The 16,240-nt window shown below is 43.4% G+C and overlaps 1 protein-coding gene across 2 annotated transcripts in view; it reads right to left on the bottom strand.

The window, feature by feature from the left end:
* The window catches only part of LOC140194845 (cyclin-dependent kinase 13-like), a 127,547-nt gene that overhangs the window by 32,841 nt on the left and 78,466 nt on the right, over window positions 1-16,240 (bottom strand). For both annotated transcript variants that reach the window (XM_072252124.1, XM_072252131.1), the window contains exon 11: window positions 7,979-8,110. In XM_072252124.1, the coding sequence (XP_072108225.1) occupies window positions 7,979-8,110 (132 nt within the window). The remainder of the gene's footprint in view (window positions 1-7,978; window positions 8,111-16,240) is intronic.

Here is a 16,240-nt window from a genome sequence, read left to right as displayed (position 1 = left end):
TTTTTGAAAGATCATTTCTAATGCCACCACTATCTCTAATGCTACCTCTTTTAGAACCCTAGGGTGCAGTTCCTCTGGTTGGGGTGACTTATGTACCTTTAGGTCTTTCAGCTTTTTGAGCACCTTCTCCCTTGTAACAGTAACTGCACCCACTTCTCTTCCTTCACACACTACAACATCAGGCATACTGCTAGTGTCTTCCACAGTGAAGACTGATGTAAAATACTCATTTAATTCATCAGCCTTTCCTTGTCTCCCATTATTTCTCCTGCCTCATTTTCTCACGGTTCTATATCCACTCTCATCTCTTATTTTTAAACATACTTTTAAAAATTTTTACTGTCCACTTTGATATTATTTGCTAATTTGCTTTCATATTTAATCTTTTCCCTTCTAATGATTTTTTTAGTTGTTCTCTGTAGGTTTTTAAAAACTTCCCAATCCTCCATCTTCCCACCAATTTTTGCTTTATTGTATGCCTTTCTTTTGCTTTTACAATAGCTTTGACTTCCCTTGTCAGCCATGGCTATACTATTTTACCATTTGAGTACTTCTTTATTTTTGTAATACACATGTCCTGCACCTTTTCATTTTTCCCAGAAACGTAGCCATTTCTGCTCTGCTGACATCCCTGCCAGCAGCTCCTTCCAATTTACTTTGGCCAACTCTCTCATACCACTGTTATTTCCGGTACTCCACTGAAATACTGCTACATCAGACTTTACTTTCTCCCTATCAAATTTCAAGTTGAATACAATCATATTGTGATCACTGGTTCCCAAGGGTTCTTTTACCTTTAGCTCCCTAATCTTCCTGAACAAGATAGCGCCGGTAACTGGTGACTCTGCGCGTGCTCTCCTGAGCATACCACCCTCTACACTATCCTATACCCAAGAAACCCTTCTAAACCTACAATCTGCGACATCTAGCAAGATCAACAACACCCTGGCAAAGCTACTGACCCAGCTGGAGATCTCCACGCCAGAAGTGCTTCTTCAACTCCGGACCGCACCTGGACCCGACTAGCAAGACCTGGTCCGAGGCCCACCACGTTCCCGGAGACTCACGGTCTGCGACCATGCCGGAGCGCTTGGAGACACGGCCCATTCCGACCAGCACCTCTCCGGAGCAGACGACCACGCAGAAGTGATGTCGGAGACCTCAAGGTGCCCCAGACACTTCCCCAGAGCGACCACCGTAAAGCCCCGTTGATGGACATCCACTGCTGCCGAAAGTGAGGCGTCCGCCGCCGACCTCGGAAATCAAGCCTGAGGCTCGGCTGGAGCGGAGGCCTCTGCAACCGTGGCTCAGCTTACAGACTTGTTTCAGAAAGGAGCCAGGCCCTCCGGGATTAAGTGTCGGCTTCGGGACCTGACTCGGAGTGCCCGATGATGCGACCCGCCGATCGATCTCCACGAGACGCGTCCACCAACTTCAAAGAGCTGACAACAACACACTGCATCGATGGAAACCTGGAAAGATGCACTATTTACCGAGAAAGCCTGGGAAAAGAGCTGGGCTGCTGGTCAGATTGAAGCTGAGTGGGTCCCTATGCCCACCATCCTACTAGCTAATGTGCAAGCCATAGAGGATGATCTTAAAGCGAGACTCACCTACTGCAGGGAGATGCAGAACTGCTGTGTATTCTGTTTCACCAAGACTTGGCTCTCCCCTACCACCCCTGACTGTGCCATCTGATCAGAGGGATTTTCGATCCATCGGACAGACTGCACAGCGTCTTCGGGCAAGACGAGGGGAGGTGGTATCTGCCTACTGATCAACACTGCGTGGTGCTCAGACACAGTGGCACTGACAAGCTCCTGCAGCCCGGACCTGGAACACCTGTCGGTGAAGTGTTGTCCCTACTAACTGCCATGGGAATTCACCTCGGTCATACTGACAGCAGTCTACATTCCCCCCCAAGCGGACGTGGAGTGTGCTCTGAACATACTGTATGCCAACATCAGTGAACTTGAGACCAGGTATCCGGAGGCTTTGCTCATTACAGCCGGGGACTTTAACCAGCCCAAGCTCAGAAAGGCGCTGCCAAAGTTATACCAACATGTCTCTTGCTCCACTAGAGGCCCGAATATACTTGACCACTGCTACACAGCAGTCAAGGATGCCTACCGTTCCATCCCACGACCTCACTTCGGAAAGTCGGACCATCCGGCCGTACTCCTTCTCCCGGTTTACAAACAGAAACTGAAGCGGGAGGTCACGGTGTCAAAAGTAGGGTCGCGTTGGACGGAGGAAAGGGATGAGGTCCTCCGTGACTGTTTTGAATTGGTGGACTGGTTAGTATTCAAGGACTCGGCAGCTAACCTTGATGAGTATGCCTCAGCTGTCACAGACTTTACTGGAAATGCATGGAGGACTGTGTGTCTCACAAAACGATCTGGGTATTCCCTAACCCAAAACCTTGGATGAATTATGAGGTCAAGTCCCTTTTGAAGGCTACAGCTGCAGCTTTTAGGTCTGGGGATACCAGTCGCTACACATGGAATCCAGGCATGAACTCCGGAAAGCCATTAAGGGCGCCAAGAGGCAATATTGAACCAAGTTCGAAGTCCAGGCTAACCAGAGGGATGGGAGTAGACTATGGCAGGGTCTAAATGAGATCACTGGGTGCAAAGAAAAGGCTGGGAATATCAATAACTGTGGCGCTTCTCTTCCTGCCGAACTTAACATATTCTACGCAAGAATGGAACAGAAGAGGAGCGTCCCGCTCCCTCCGGATGAACCGGACCTGGTGGCATCGAGATTCATCGTCACCGAGGAGGACGTTAGAAGGGCCTTCCTGAAGATAAATCCAAGGAAGGCGATGGGCCCAGATGGCATCCTGGGATGGGTTTTCCGGGCCTGTGCAAGCGAGCCAGCTGGAGTGTTTGCTGACATCTTCAACTGCTCCTTGCATCGGTCTAAGATCCCCTCGTGTTTTAAGAAGGCGACGATAATCCCGGTGCCAAAGAAGAGCAAGGTGGCATGCCTGAATGACTATCGACCCGTGGCTCTGACATCAATTGCTATGAAGTGCTTCGAGCGATTGGTTATGGCACACATCAACCACAGCCTACCGGTCAACCTCGACGATTTGCAATTCGCCTACCGGAGCAACAGGTCAACCGCAGATGCCATCTCTCTGGCTCTACATTCCTCCTTAGAACAGCTGGAGAATAAAGACGCATACATAAGACTCCTTTTCATTGACTACAGCTCTGCCTTTAATACAATCATTCCAAATAAACTGATTCCTAAACTCCGGAACCTGGGCCTTAGCACTCAGATCTGCAGCTGGATCTTCAGCTTCCTCACAGACAGGACCCAGCCTGTAAAAATAGGGGACAAGCTCTCCTCTACAATCACTCTGAGCACCGGTGCCCCACAAGACTGTGTACTCAGCCCCCTGCTGTACTCATTGTACACCCATGATTGTGTAACCAAGTTTCCATCGAACTCAATATATAAGTTTGCTGATGACACAACAATTGTAGGCCATATCTCGGGTAATGATGAGTTTGAGTACAGAGAGGAAATTAAGAACCTGGTGGCATGGTGCGAAGACAATAACCTATCCCTCAACGTCAGCAAGACGAAGGAATTGGTTGTTGACTTCAGTAGAGTAGCGGACCGCACGACCCAATTTACATCGGTGGTGCGCAAGTGGAACAGGTCAAAAGCTTTAAGCTCCTTGGGGTCAATATCACAAATGACCTGACTTGGTCCAACCAAGCAGAGTCCACTGCCAAGAAGGCCCACCAGCGCCTTTACTTCCTGAGAAAACTAAAGAAATTTGGCCTGTCCCCTAAAACCCTCACTAATTTTTATAGATGCACCGTAGAAAGCATTCTTCTAGAGTGCATCACAACCTGGTACGGAAGTTGTCCTGTCCAAGACCGAAAGAAGCTGCAGAAGATCGTGAATATGGCGCAGCACATCACACAAACCAATCTTCCGTCCTTGGACTCATTTTACACCGCACACTGTCGAAGCAGTGCTGTCAGGATAATCAAGGACACGACCCACCCAGCCAACACACTTTTCATCCCTCTTCCCTCCGGGAGAAGCTCAGGAGCTTGAAGACCTGTATGGTCAGATTTGGGAACAGCTTCTTTCCAACTGTGATAAGGCTGTTGAACTGATCCTGACTCGGATCTGGGCCGTACCCTCCAAATATCCGGACCTGCCTCTCAGTTTTTTTTTTGCGCTACCTTACTTTACATTTTTCCATTTTCTATTTATGACTTATAACTTAAATTTTTAATATTTACTATCGATTTGTAATCCAGGGAGCCGGAAGCGCAGAATCAAATATCGCTGTGATGATTGTACGTTCTAGTATCAATTGTTTGGCGACAATAAAGTATAAAGTATTACATAACACCCAATCCAGTAGAGCGGATCCCTAGAATGCTCAATGACAAACTGCTCCAAAAAGCTATCTCTTAGGCATTCAACTAACTCACTCTCGAGATCCATTACCAACCTGATTTTCCCAATCGACCTGCATGTTAAAATCTCCCATGACTACCATCAACGTCCTTTTACCCTTGTAGTTTCTTAACTTAACCCACAAGGACTCAACATCTTCCAATCCTATGTCACATCTTTCTACTGATTTGATGCCATTTTTTTTTTAAACCAGTAGTCACACTACCCCCTCTGCCTACCTTCCTATCCCTCCAATATAACGTGTAACCTTGGACATTCAGTTCCCAACCACAACCATCCTTCAGCCACAATTCAGTGACGGCCACAACATCCTACCCGGCAATTTGTAATATTGCAACAAGATCATCCACCTTATTTCTTATACTCCGCACATTTAGATACATCTTGAGTAAAGTATTTGCTGTCCTTTCTGACTCTGCATCCCTAATGATTTGATACTCAGCCCGTTTGCTGCAACTAAGCCCCATTACCTTCCTGCCCTTCCTGACAATCTGACTGCACACTATTTTTACTTTTTTATCCTCAGTCCTTTCCCCAAGTCCCTTCACTCCGGTTTCCACCACCCTGCCAAGTCAGCTTAAACCCTCCCCAACAGCTCTAATCATAAATATGGTGACCAGACAGAAAGTGGTGGATTCCATTCAACCCATCCAATTGGTCGGAACAGCTGCTCTTTTGCAGAATAACTACACAGTAACAGCCACAAACAAGAGAAAGTCTGCCGATGATGGAAATTCAAGCAACACACACAAGATGCTGGAGGAACTCATCAGGCAAGGCAGCACCAATGTTAAAGAATACAGTCGACATTTCAGGCTGAGACCCTTTAGCAGGACTGTCCCATTACTAAATGGGAAGAAAATTCAAACAGAGGTGCAGAGGGACTTAGAATATAAAAACAAGGAGATAATGCTGAAGCTTTATAAGACACTAATCAGACCACACTTGAGTTATGTCAACAGTTTAGGGCCCCATATCTCAGAAAGGATAAGAGTCATTGGAAAGCATTCAGAGGAGGTTCACAAGGATGATTCTGGGAATGAAGGGGTTAACATATGAGCAGCATTTGGCAGGTTTGTGCCTGTACTCACTGGAATTTAGGAGAATGCAAGGGAATCTCATTGAAACGTACCAAATGCTGAAAGGACTCGGTAGGGTGGATGTGGAGAGGATGTTTCCTCTGGTGGGGATGTCCAGAACTAGACAGCATGGCCTCAAAACTGAGGGGGTGACCTTTTAGAACAGAAGGAAAGAGGAATTTTTTTTAAGCCAAAGAGCGGTGAATCTGTGCAATGCTCTGCTACAGACTGTGGTAGAGGCCAAGCGGAAGTTGACAAGAGTCCTGATTGATCAGATCAAGGGATATGGTGAGAGAGGTGTATGGGGTTGAATGGGATCCGGGATCAGCGATGAAGAAGTGGCGGAATGGACTTGATAGGCTAAATAGCCTAATTCTGCTCCTATGTCTTACGTCATTCAGCCCTTTGGCTCCAAGTGGAAAAAAAAAGTACAACCTACACACTAGAAGAGCATCACTTGCAAATCCTCATTCCATGAACATATGACTTCACAGAGAGAGAGGAGCAGGCTACTCCGCTAGTCTAGCATCCATGCCAATTAATATCATGGCCCAGCCTTCATTTCTGTGCTAGCTCCCCATATAGCTCTTGATTCCATGTTTATTCAAAAATTCATTGTGAATACACAAGAGCATGTAGCCTTAATAACCCTCTGTGGTAGAGGGTTCCAGAGATTCCCCACTCTCAGTGAGGAGCTCCTCTGCGCCTCGGTTTTAAGTGAAAACACACTGATCTTGTAAGCAAAAATATAAACATGCATTCTACAAATCCAAATTCACTTCATCTACAGGTAGTCTATTGACTCCGCTTGTTACATCCTTGGAGCACTTCAGCAAAATTTTTGAACTTGATTAACCCTTCAGAAAGTCATGCTGATGTTGTTTAATTGCATTAAGCTTCTCTAAATCACAGGTTATTTCTTGATTTTAGACTGCAACATTTTGCCAACAGATGTAAAACTAACAGGCCTACATAGTCACTTGCTTGTATTCCTTCATTTTCCATTCATTATTGTGTCTATCCAATCAGCTGGTAACTTCTCAGACTCAGCTCAAGTCTATTCCAATCCTCCACCTTATTTCCCTGTAATTTATCCCCTCACAGTTGCCATACTAACGTTGCCCCATCCCCTACCTACAGTAGCCAGTATACCCAACAAATGGCACATCGCTGGGAAGAGTTAAGAAAATCATTGTGTTCACAGGGAGAACATGCAAACTATCTCCAGACAACAGTAGATGTCAGATTTGAACTTTCATCACTAGAGCTGAGGCAGCAATACCATCTTTAATGCCACTTATGTTGCCTCGCGGGACAAACTGTATATTTTGTACAGCTTTAATGGTGTGGCCTTCAGTTACTGCAATTTTAATTTTTGTCTGCTTCGGGCAGATGGGGCTCTTCAGCTGTGTTTGACAGCTCATTTAGAAGGAAAATACTGATCTCAAATAAATCCAGAACTGGAGTCCATAAGGCAGTCATACATTGAGTTCATTGCTGACTGGGAACTCCTGCGATGCCACTGCCGTTCCCTTGGTATCATCAGATGCCTGGAGAGGGGATGCCTGCTTCATAGGCAACAGCTTGCTCACCATATTGTACTGCCCTGGCTTGTATATCGGCTACATAGATAGCTAGAATGCAATATTCATAGTCGACCCCGACCAATGGAGGCCTCTCAATTTTTGTCTTCCAAAAAACTCTTGCAAGTTGCTCAGAAGTAAGTGGTGAACTCTTCAATTTACTGACACTGACAGACAGCGTTAAGTGAGGAGACTAGCTAGTGGAAAGTAAAATAAACTTGTCAGCATCCACGAAGGGTCCTGATGAAGGGTCTCGGCCTGAAACATTGACTGTAACTCTTCCAACGGAAGCTGCCTGGCCTGCTGCGTTCCACCAGCATTTTGTGTGTTGCATAAATGAAGGACTTCAGTTATGATGGAGGACATGAGGAATCTATGAAACTGCTGCCTGCCAAGCAATAAAACAGTTTCTGAGTCTCTACGAATAAAAATAATGGTTTGATCTTAGCACGGAGCTAAGTCCACAGAGGAACTCACTACCAAGTCTTCACCCAAGAAAACAGACATCTGCAGCCCCTCAAGTAATTTGCTGCAGTACCACTAATGCTTTATTATTCTGGATTTGCTGCTTTTAGAGCAATGTCACCTAACCTCTGGGAGCTGTGATTCACATCACGTTGATGCAACTTTCCTAACCATCTAATTAAGACCATCCTGCTTATTGGAGGTTTACATTGTGATTTCATTAAAAACATCCATGATAATCTTTTCTATAGAATAACTGTAGATTGAGTTGGTTAGAACCCAGCAACTCCCATACAGAAATGCAAACACTAGCTGAACATCAATTTTTCTTCTCTCCCCCAAATCTGGCATTTTGTGCAGAAGGTCCTAACGCAATCAGAAGTCCAAAGAATGACTTACTCAGGCGGAGGCATTTTTGTAGGATCCACCTCTCTCAGGAAGTCGGACTGAAGAGCCTGCTCTGCTGTGCAGCGCTTACTGGGATCCAAAGCTAACATGTGATCAAAGAGATCCAAAGCAGTTGCCGGAATACTGAAAGCATAAACAGAACATTGGAAATAAGCCCATTTTCATCTCTTTCAACACCTTCAGATAAGTTCACAATTTTTACTGCATTTCCTTGAACTACATCTAAACGCAAGTTAAGCAGGTGCTACACCTTGCCTAAGGGTGACCTGCAGGGTAGCAGATGACAAGAGCACCTTACATCTCCTTTGGTAGTAACGTATCTGCACCCTGCTCCCAATAAACAATACAGTCACTCCAAAATAAGATTCAAACTTTATGTGCAGTATATTTTACGAAGACGGAGCAACAAAGAATAGGATATCAATGAAGTCATAAGCATGTATCCACACTGATTAAATCCAACATCTGAAGACATCTCTCTCACAATTAGAGGGGGTAGGTTTAAAATTACAGAAGTTAAGAAAATGACACAAGCAGCCTGATGAGAAGACCTTTGTAAAGGTAAGTCCCAGAAATATTTGTAGTACATTGTGTGTCAACAGTGAATATACGTTAACAGAAAAAGACTACAGCTTTGAGGCTAGTTGTAAGTCTAGCACTACAATAAATCTTAGATGATTTCTTTTTCTGATATCAGCAATGACAAATTAAGGATTAAGGCATGAAGCTTCCAATGTTTTCCAACCACCTTTATCATCAACAGCTCGGCCTTGGAAAGTAGTCCTTTTGCATACAAGAGCTAAGACCTAAAAATATTTTATCACCCAGAAGAGGAAATATTTTCAAGTGATAATGGAATATATAGATAGGATTATGGAAGAGAAATAGGAGGTTCGGCCAATTTGGAATAGGTTAACAAAGCACTGAAGGGGCAATAAAATTGATAAGGCAAGAGACAGAGGATTTTACTGATTACATCTCCTGCTACCTCAGGAAAGCAGCCACCATAATAAAAGACCCCTTACAGTGGGCCACTCTCCCCTCTTCCATCAGGCAGAAGATACAAAGGCTTGAAAACCCCTAACAGCAGGCCTAAGAACAATCTCTATCCTGCTGTCATTAACACTCATGAACAGGCATCTTGATCTCAATCTACCTCAGCATAGCCCTTGCATCTTATCCACCTAACTGTACTTTCTCAGTAACTATAACACTATTCTGCATTGTGTTTTTGTAGAACCTCAGTATTTGATTCCGCCTTTAAGTTTGACAAGCAAGTTAATGCAGTAGTAAAAGCCAGTTTTTTCCAGCTTCGTACTATTGCCAAAATCAAGTCGTTTCTCTCTTTCAAAGATCTTGAGAAAGTCACCCACGGCCCTTATATCCTCCCGCTTGGACTACTCCAACTCCCTGTATACTGGGATTAGTCAGTCGTCCCTGTCCCGCCTGCAACTGGTCCAGAACGCCACAGCCAGGCTCCTGACAGGTGCCCGGAAGAGGGACCATATTTCTTCTATCCTGGCCTCTCTCCACTGGCCACCAGTATGGTTTAGAATTGATTTTAAGGTTCTCCTGTTTGTTTATAAAGTCCTAAATGGGCTGGCCCTCTCCTGTATCACAGACCTTCTAACCCCTTATTCTACTTCCAGGTCCCTCAGGTCAGCTGACTTGGGGCTCCTGGCTGCCCCACGATCTAAATTTAAGTTCGGGGTGACCGCGCCTTTGCTGTTGTAGCCTCTAGACTGTGGAACAGCATTCCCCTCCCTATCAGACCTGCCCCCTCCATTGACTCTTTTAAGTCCAGGCTCAAAACTTACCTTTATTCACTTGCGTTTGAATCTTCCTGATGAGGGTGATTTTTGGCTTGTGCCGAGGCTCATGTGTTGTTTATTTTGTGCCAATAAGCTGTGTGTCTTGTTGCTTATATCTGTGTTTCTTGTATTTGTGATTTTAGCTACCTGTTATGCTTTGTACAGCACTTTGGTCAACACGGGTTGTTTTTAAATGTGCTTTATAAATAAATTTGACTTGACTTGACCTATCTGTTCACACAGCATGCAAAACAACTTCTCACTCTCAGTAAATCTGACAATAATAAACCAATTACTGAGAAAAGTTTTGAGATATTTTGTGAGTTGAAATGCAAAAATAGCTGTTGCTAAAAGTGAGATGTAATAGATTGCTACTCAACCACTCGACAGCTGAGGCTCTAGATAATCAGTTTGAAGTTCCATAATTAAAAGGGAAACAGATAGATGAGCGATGTCTAATGAAGAACTGTCACTTTAAGATCGCAAATATTTCAGCTTCAGACCGCGTCCTTCATAGAATCAAATCTATAGGGGATACATTATTCAGCCTAATATCTATGAAAAGTCATTACCCTCAAGGGAATAGGATATTTCTGTTAACAAATCTAGATTACTCAATTTTACCGATCTCCCCTAGGTTTTCTTTGTTCTAAAGCAAACAACTACAACCGAGTTAATCACCTACCATAACTAATTTGTCAGCCTTTGCAATATGCTCATTAATCCCTTCTGAACCCTCTGGTGTCAACATCCTGAGGGATCATGACTAGAATTGTACACAGGGCTATAATTCTAGTATAGCCTGATATCATGGCTCTTGTATTCTATGCTTTGGATATTGAAACAAGCCATTTCTTATCATCTAGATGCCACATGTCAGACTGTATGAATAGTCTTGTCAGAGTATTCTGTACACAGTACATCATGAACCACACTGTCGCTTCAACAATTCATAACCTATGGTTGAATCCTATTTAGTGTTTCGGGGGGGGGGGGGGGGGGGAGAAGAGTGTTGACTGTGAAGTCTCTTGTTGTGTTTTTTGTTCCACTCAAGGAAACTTAAAATTTTCCAATCTTCCTTTACCAAGCTTGCTGACCAAAGGAGTGGTGACTGGGGAGAAAGAAGGGCTCTAATCCACCATACCAGATGCTTAAACCATGCCGCACCAATAACAGAGTTTTAATGTTCCTTTATTATTTTGCATAATAGGTTATCATTGGGTATTGACAACTAGCCAGAATCTTTTCAGCTTTTATTGAAATCACCCTATCCTATTGTACCTATTTACAACAGTTTCTCTGTTGTAAATTTGGTTCCAGAAGCACAAACATGGATTTGCAAGTCAACTTGTCAGTGTTGTTGAATACAGTGTTAAGAATTCCACTCTACAGTTCTTGACAAGTTCATCTCTTCGATTAGGCATTTGGTCATCTTGCAATGTGGTTTTCCTTGGCATGGCTTCCATCATTTTTAGTTCAAACTCTGAAGCACAAGGCATATTGTTGCAAGGAGAGCAAAGATAATATTGTTTGCCTCTAACAATCTCATCCAATATAATTTCAAATGATTTCCTATTCACAATATTAACATTATGCAGCAGTCATTGAGATTTTGTGATCCCTCCTGACAAGTCATTAAAAATGGAAGATGAATGCCAGGTCTGCTGCCAGCACTTTGAATGATCTAACTAAATCATCCCTGTGCCTGTTTTTAGGCTTTGACAGCTTATATTATGTTGCCCAGGGTTGACAAGGCTCATCCCAATTGATAGCAGCATATTTTGTTATTGTTTAGATCTTAATTCTAGGTTTAAAAAAAGACTTCGGCATTAAAAAACTACTTTTGCAGTCCATCTGAGTGAGATGCACATGGACAATGAAAACATTTCTCCGAACCCATTAAAAGAAGACAAGTTTTATTCATTTTTTTTTAAAAACTTAAGACAAAGAAGATTAATTTTATAAAAATTGTAGCTTTCGTGTTATAGAAATAAAGTTTTAGCTTTATTTGTCACGTACCTTAAAGCATACAGTGAAATATGTGGTTTGCATCAAATCTAATCAGCGAGAATTGAGCTGAACAGCCTGCAAGTGTCACCATGCTTTCAGTACCAACATACCATATCCTTAACAATTTAATCTGGAATCCAATGACTGAATGTTTAGCTTGGTGATTATAGTCCCACTCTGTTTAAGAAATGTGCAATTGTTGAAATTTAAAATGAAGTGAATTAACTATTTATATGTTATACATTGTTCCGTACAATTGAAATGGCCCATAGCAAAGATTTAATATATTTTGTCAAACGTGTAATTCAGCTGGCTAATTACTATAGCATTGCACTCACGAGGTTGGATTGCCGCATAGTAAAATATTGTTTCATTCCTTAGTTTATTACAAGATTTAAAAAAAAGGAAGTCAGCGAGTGAAGTTAACTGGTTTATTGGCCTCCCAGTAAATATGAGAGAAGAAATGGACACTGCATATCTGCGCTTTAGACTCGTTTTCAGGTAATGAATTAGACAAATTTAATTCAAGATGAAACAAGCATCATCTTGCTTAATCTACCTTCAGCATATTTTATAATCTCTTAAAGGCTTTGATGGACTTAACCTTTGTGTTGTGCAACCTTCAGTTCATAAAAGCAAACCCAAGGTTGAATTTGTGAAATCTAGTGGGTTCATTTTGGAAATAAAGTAAAATACTAAATAGATTAGATTTTAAAAATTGAAATGATGAATACAGGAATAGTAAACAGAGGGACATTGGCATTGTCCACAGTTTCCTGGAAATGGCAATGCACGTAGATAGGGTGAATGCATATGTGCATTGCACAGAATATAACAGCTCAATTTTTATGTTGAGACCTTATAAAACACTAGTCAGACTGTTATCACACTATAGGAAAGATATGATTGTGCAGGTGAGAGGCACAGGAGATTCGCCAGTCTGTTGCCTGGATTGAAGAATGTGTTATGAGGAGAGTGGATAAATTGGAGTGCATTTTCCCAGCAGCAAGTCATAGGTAGGTGAGAAAATGCCATAGATGGAGCTTTTACCCATGGTAGGAGTATCAGAAACAAGAGGGCATAGGCTGAAGGGGTTTTCAAGCAGATTTGAGGGTAAAGTTTTTTTTTTAAATATACTGAGAATAGCTGATCTTGAAGTGGCGGTGGAATCAGATATAACTGTTACTTCTAAGGCATAGAGGGATACGGACCCAATGCTGGCAGCTCCTTTGTTCTTTTGCTTTTTTTTTTGTCCCCTCAAAGTGATTCATCCCACACTCCAATTGGCATCCATTTGCCACATTTGTACCAACCTAAGCCATTCATAGATATCTTTCTGTAACCTAAAATCTTCGTCCTATCCACCACCTTGTTAATTCAGGAATCATTAGCAAACCTCTTAGTTGCAATCCCCGCCATAAATTTCCAAATCATTTGCAAATTCCATGAAAAGGCAGAAATCTGGTTAGCATCAGCCTTGGCAACCATTACCTCCCTGCTTTCTCCCACCAAGGAATCTTGAATTCAACTTGCCAAATTACTTCAATAACATGGACTTCTACTTTCTTACTCTTCTTGGGACATGAAACTTAGACGAATGTCATCTATTATTAAATGTGCCAAACTAACCTCTTAATTTCAGCTGTTAGACATGAGCATCTCCTCTCCCTATTGATATAAAAACTGGATTCTTACAGCACAAGAATAAATGGCAGGATTTCTACTACTAGAACCTGGCATCTTATTAGTATTAGCCTATTACACCATATTCCCAATAGAGACTTCCTAATCCTAATCTATGATCAATCCCTATTTCTTGTTAAGGCTACACAAACAAAATGCTGGAGGAACTCAGCAAGTCAGGCAGCATCTATGGAAATGAATAAATAGCCGACATCTCAGGCTGAGACCCTTCTTCAAGACTGGGAAGGGAGGGGGAAGACGCCAGAATAAAAAGGTGGGGTGGGAGAGAAGGAGTATAACAAGAAGGTGTACGGTGAAGCCAGGTGGATAGGAAAGGTAAAGGGCTGGAATCTGATAGGAGAGGAGAGAGGACTGTAGGAGAAAAGGGAAGGAGGAAGGGACCCAGGGGCAAGTGATAGGTAAGTGAGAAGGCCTGAGTGGGGAATAGAAGAAGATGGGAGGGAAGAAGGGAAAGTAGGTTGGTTTTTTTTAGCCAGTAGGAGAAATGGATATTCATGCCAGTGGGTTGGAAGCTACCCAAATGAAATATAAGGTGTCACTCGTCCTCCTTGAGGGTGGCACAAGAGGTGGCCCTGTACCTGTATGTCAGAACGAGAATGCGAATTAAAATGCTTGGCCATCGGGAAGTTCTGCTTTTGGCAGAAGGAGCAGAGGTGCTCGACGAAGCAGTCCCCCAGTTTACAAATGGTCTCACCAATGTCAAGGAGGCCACATCAGGTGTGCCGGACACTGGGACCCTGCATGGAGGCAAGGGAGAAGGTGAATAAGGCCATAAGACATAGGAGCAGAATTAGGCCATTCAGCCCATCGAGTCTGTTCTGCCAATCCATCAAGGTTGATCCCAAATCCCACTCAACCCCATACACCTGCCTATTCGCCATATCCTTTGATGCCCTGATCGATCAGAAAACTATCAACTTGTGCCTTAAATATACCCAGAATCTGTAGCAAAACATTCCACAGATTCACTACCCTTACCTCTGTTCTAAAAGGTCGCCCCTCAATTTTGAGGTTGTGTCTTCTAGTTTAGGAAACATTCTCTCCACATCCACCCTGTCTAGTCCTTTCAATATTTGGTAGGTTTCAATGAGATCCCCACCCATTCTTCTAAATTCCAATGAGTACAGGCCCAAAGCTGCCAAACACTCTTCATATGTTACCCCTTTATTCCAGAATCATCCTTGTTTACCTCCTCTGAATTCTCTCCAATGACAACACATCCTTTTTGAGAGGAGCCCAAAACTGTTGACAATAGTCCTTGTGCAGGATGACTGGTGTCTTATAAAGCCTCAGCATTACCTCCTTGCTTTTATATTCTATTCCCCTTGAAATAAATGCCAACATTGCATTTGCCTTCTTTACCACAGACTCAACCTGTAAATTAACCTTCTGGCAATCTTGCACGGGGACTCCCAAGTCCCTCTGCACCTCTGATGTTTGAACCTTCTCCCCATTTAGATAATAGTCTGCACCATTGTTCCTTTTACTAAAATGCATTATAACTGCCACTTTTTTGCCCATTCTTCCGATTTGTCCAAGTCCTGCTGCAATTGCATTGCTTCCTCAGCACTACCTACCCCTCCACCTATCTTTGGATAATTCGTAAACTGCAATCAATTCCATTCTCTAAATCACTGAGAAACAATGTGAAAAGTAGTGGTCCAATACTGATCCTCAAGGAATACCACTAGTCACTGGCAGCTAACCAGAAAAGGCCCTTTTATTCCTATGTGCTGCCTCCTGAATGGTGTAGCACTTTGGTCACTTGCAGGAATAAGTGGCAAGAAGGAGATTAGTAGTAAGGTCCTTTTGGGGATGGCAGAAGTTGCAGAGGATGGTGAGTTGGATGCGGAAGTTCATAGGGTGGTTGGGAAGTGGAACTCTTATCACTGTTAAGGCAGCAGGAAGATAACATGAGCGCAGATGTTCGGAAAATGGGGGCGATGTGGGTGAGGGCAGCATCAATAGTGGAGAAATGTAACTCCATTCGCCGATTTCCGGCAAAGGAAAGAACAAATATGGCAGAGACCAAAGCGCAGGAACTGTATAAAGGGAATAGCATTTTTATAGGAGATAGCGTGTGAAGAGGTATAGTCAAGATAATTGTGGGAATTGGTAGGTTTATAAAAGAAATCAGTTGGAAGTTTGTCTCCAGGATGGAGACAGAGATCAAGAAAGGGGAGGGAGGTGTCAGAAATGGATCAAGTGAATTTAAGGGCAGGGTGGAAGTTGGAGGCAAAATTGATGAAACTGACAAGCTCAGCATGAGATCATGAACCAGCACCAATGCAGATGTCAATGTAGCGCAAGAGTTGGGAGTATTACCAGGGAAGGTGTCAAATAAGGACTGTTCTACATAGCCAACAAAGAGGCAGGCATACCTGGGGCCATGGCTACACCTCCAGTCTGGAGAAAGTGGCAGGACCCCAAGGAAAGATTGTTGAACGGAAAATCCTATAGAAAGTAGAGGATATGGCACAGTCTATTAAGGGTAAAGCCCTCTACACTACCGAGCACATCTACATGAAACACTGTTGCAGGAAAGCAGCATCCATCATCAGGGACCTTCATCAGCCAGAACCTCCATCATCCTCTTCTCGCTGCTGCCATCAGGGAGGAGGTACAGGAGCCCCCACCACCAAGTTCAGGAACAGGTACTACCCCTCAACCATCAGGCTTTTGAACTAAAGGGGATAACTTCACTCAACTTCACTTGCCCCATCACTGA

The sequence above is a fragment of the Mobula birostris genome, chromosome 1 (genome assembly GCF_030028105.1).
Source record: "Mobula birostris isolate sMobBir1 chromosome 1, sMobBir1.hap1, whole genome shotgun sequence".
Classification (NCBI taxonomy): domain Eukaryota; kingdom Metazoa; phylum Chordata; class Chondrichthyes; order Myliobatiformes; family Myliobatidae; genus Mobula; species Mobula birostris.
Note: the sequence above shows the minus strand (reverse complement) of the source record. Positions and strands in the feature narration are given on the sequence as shown.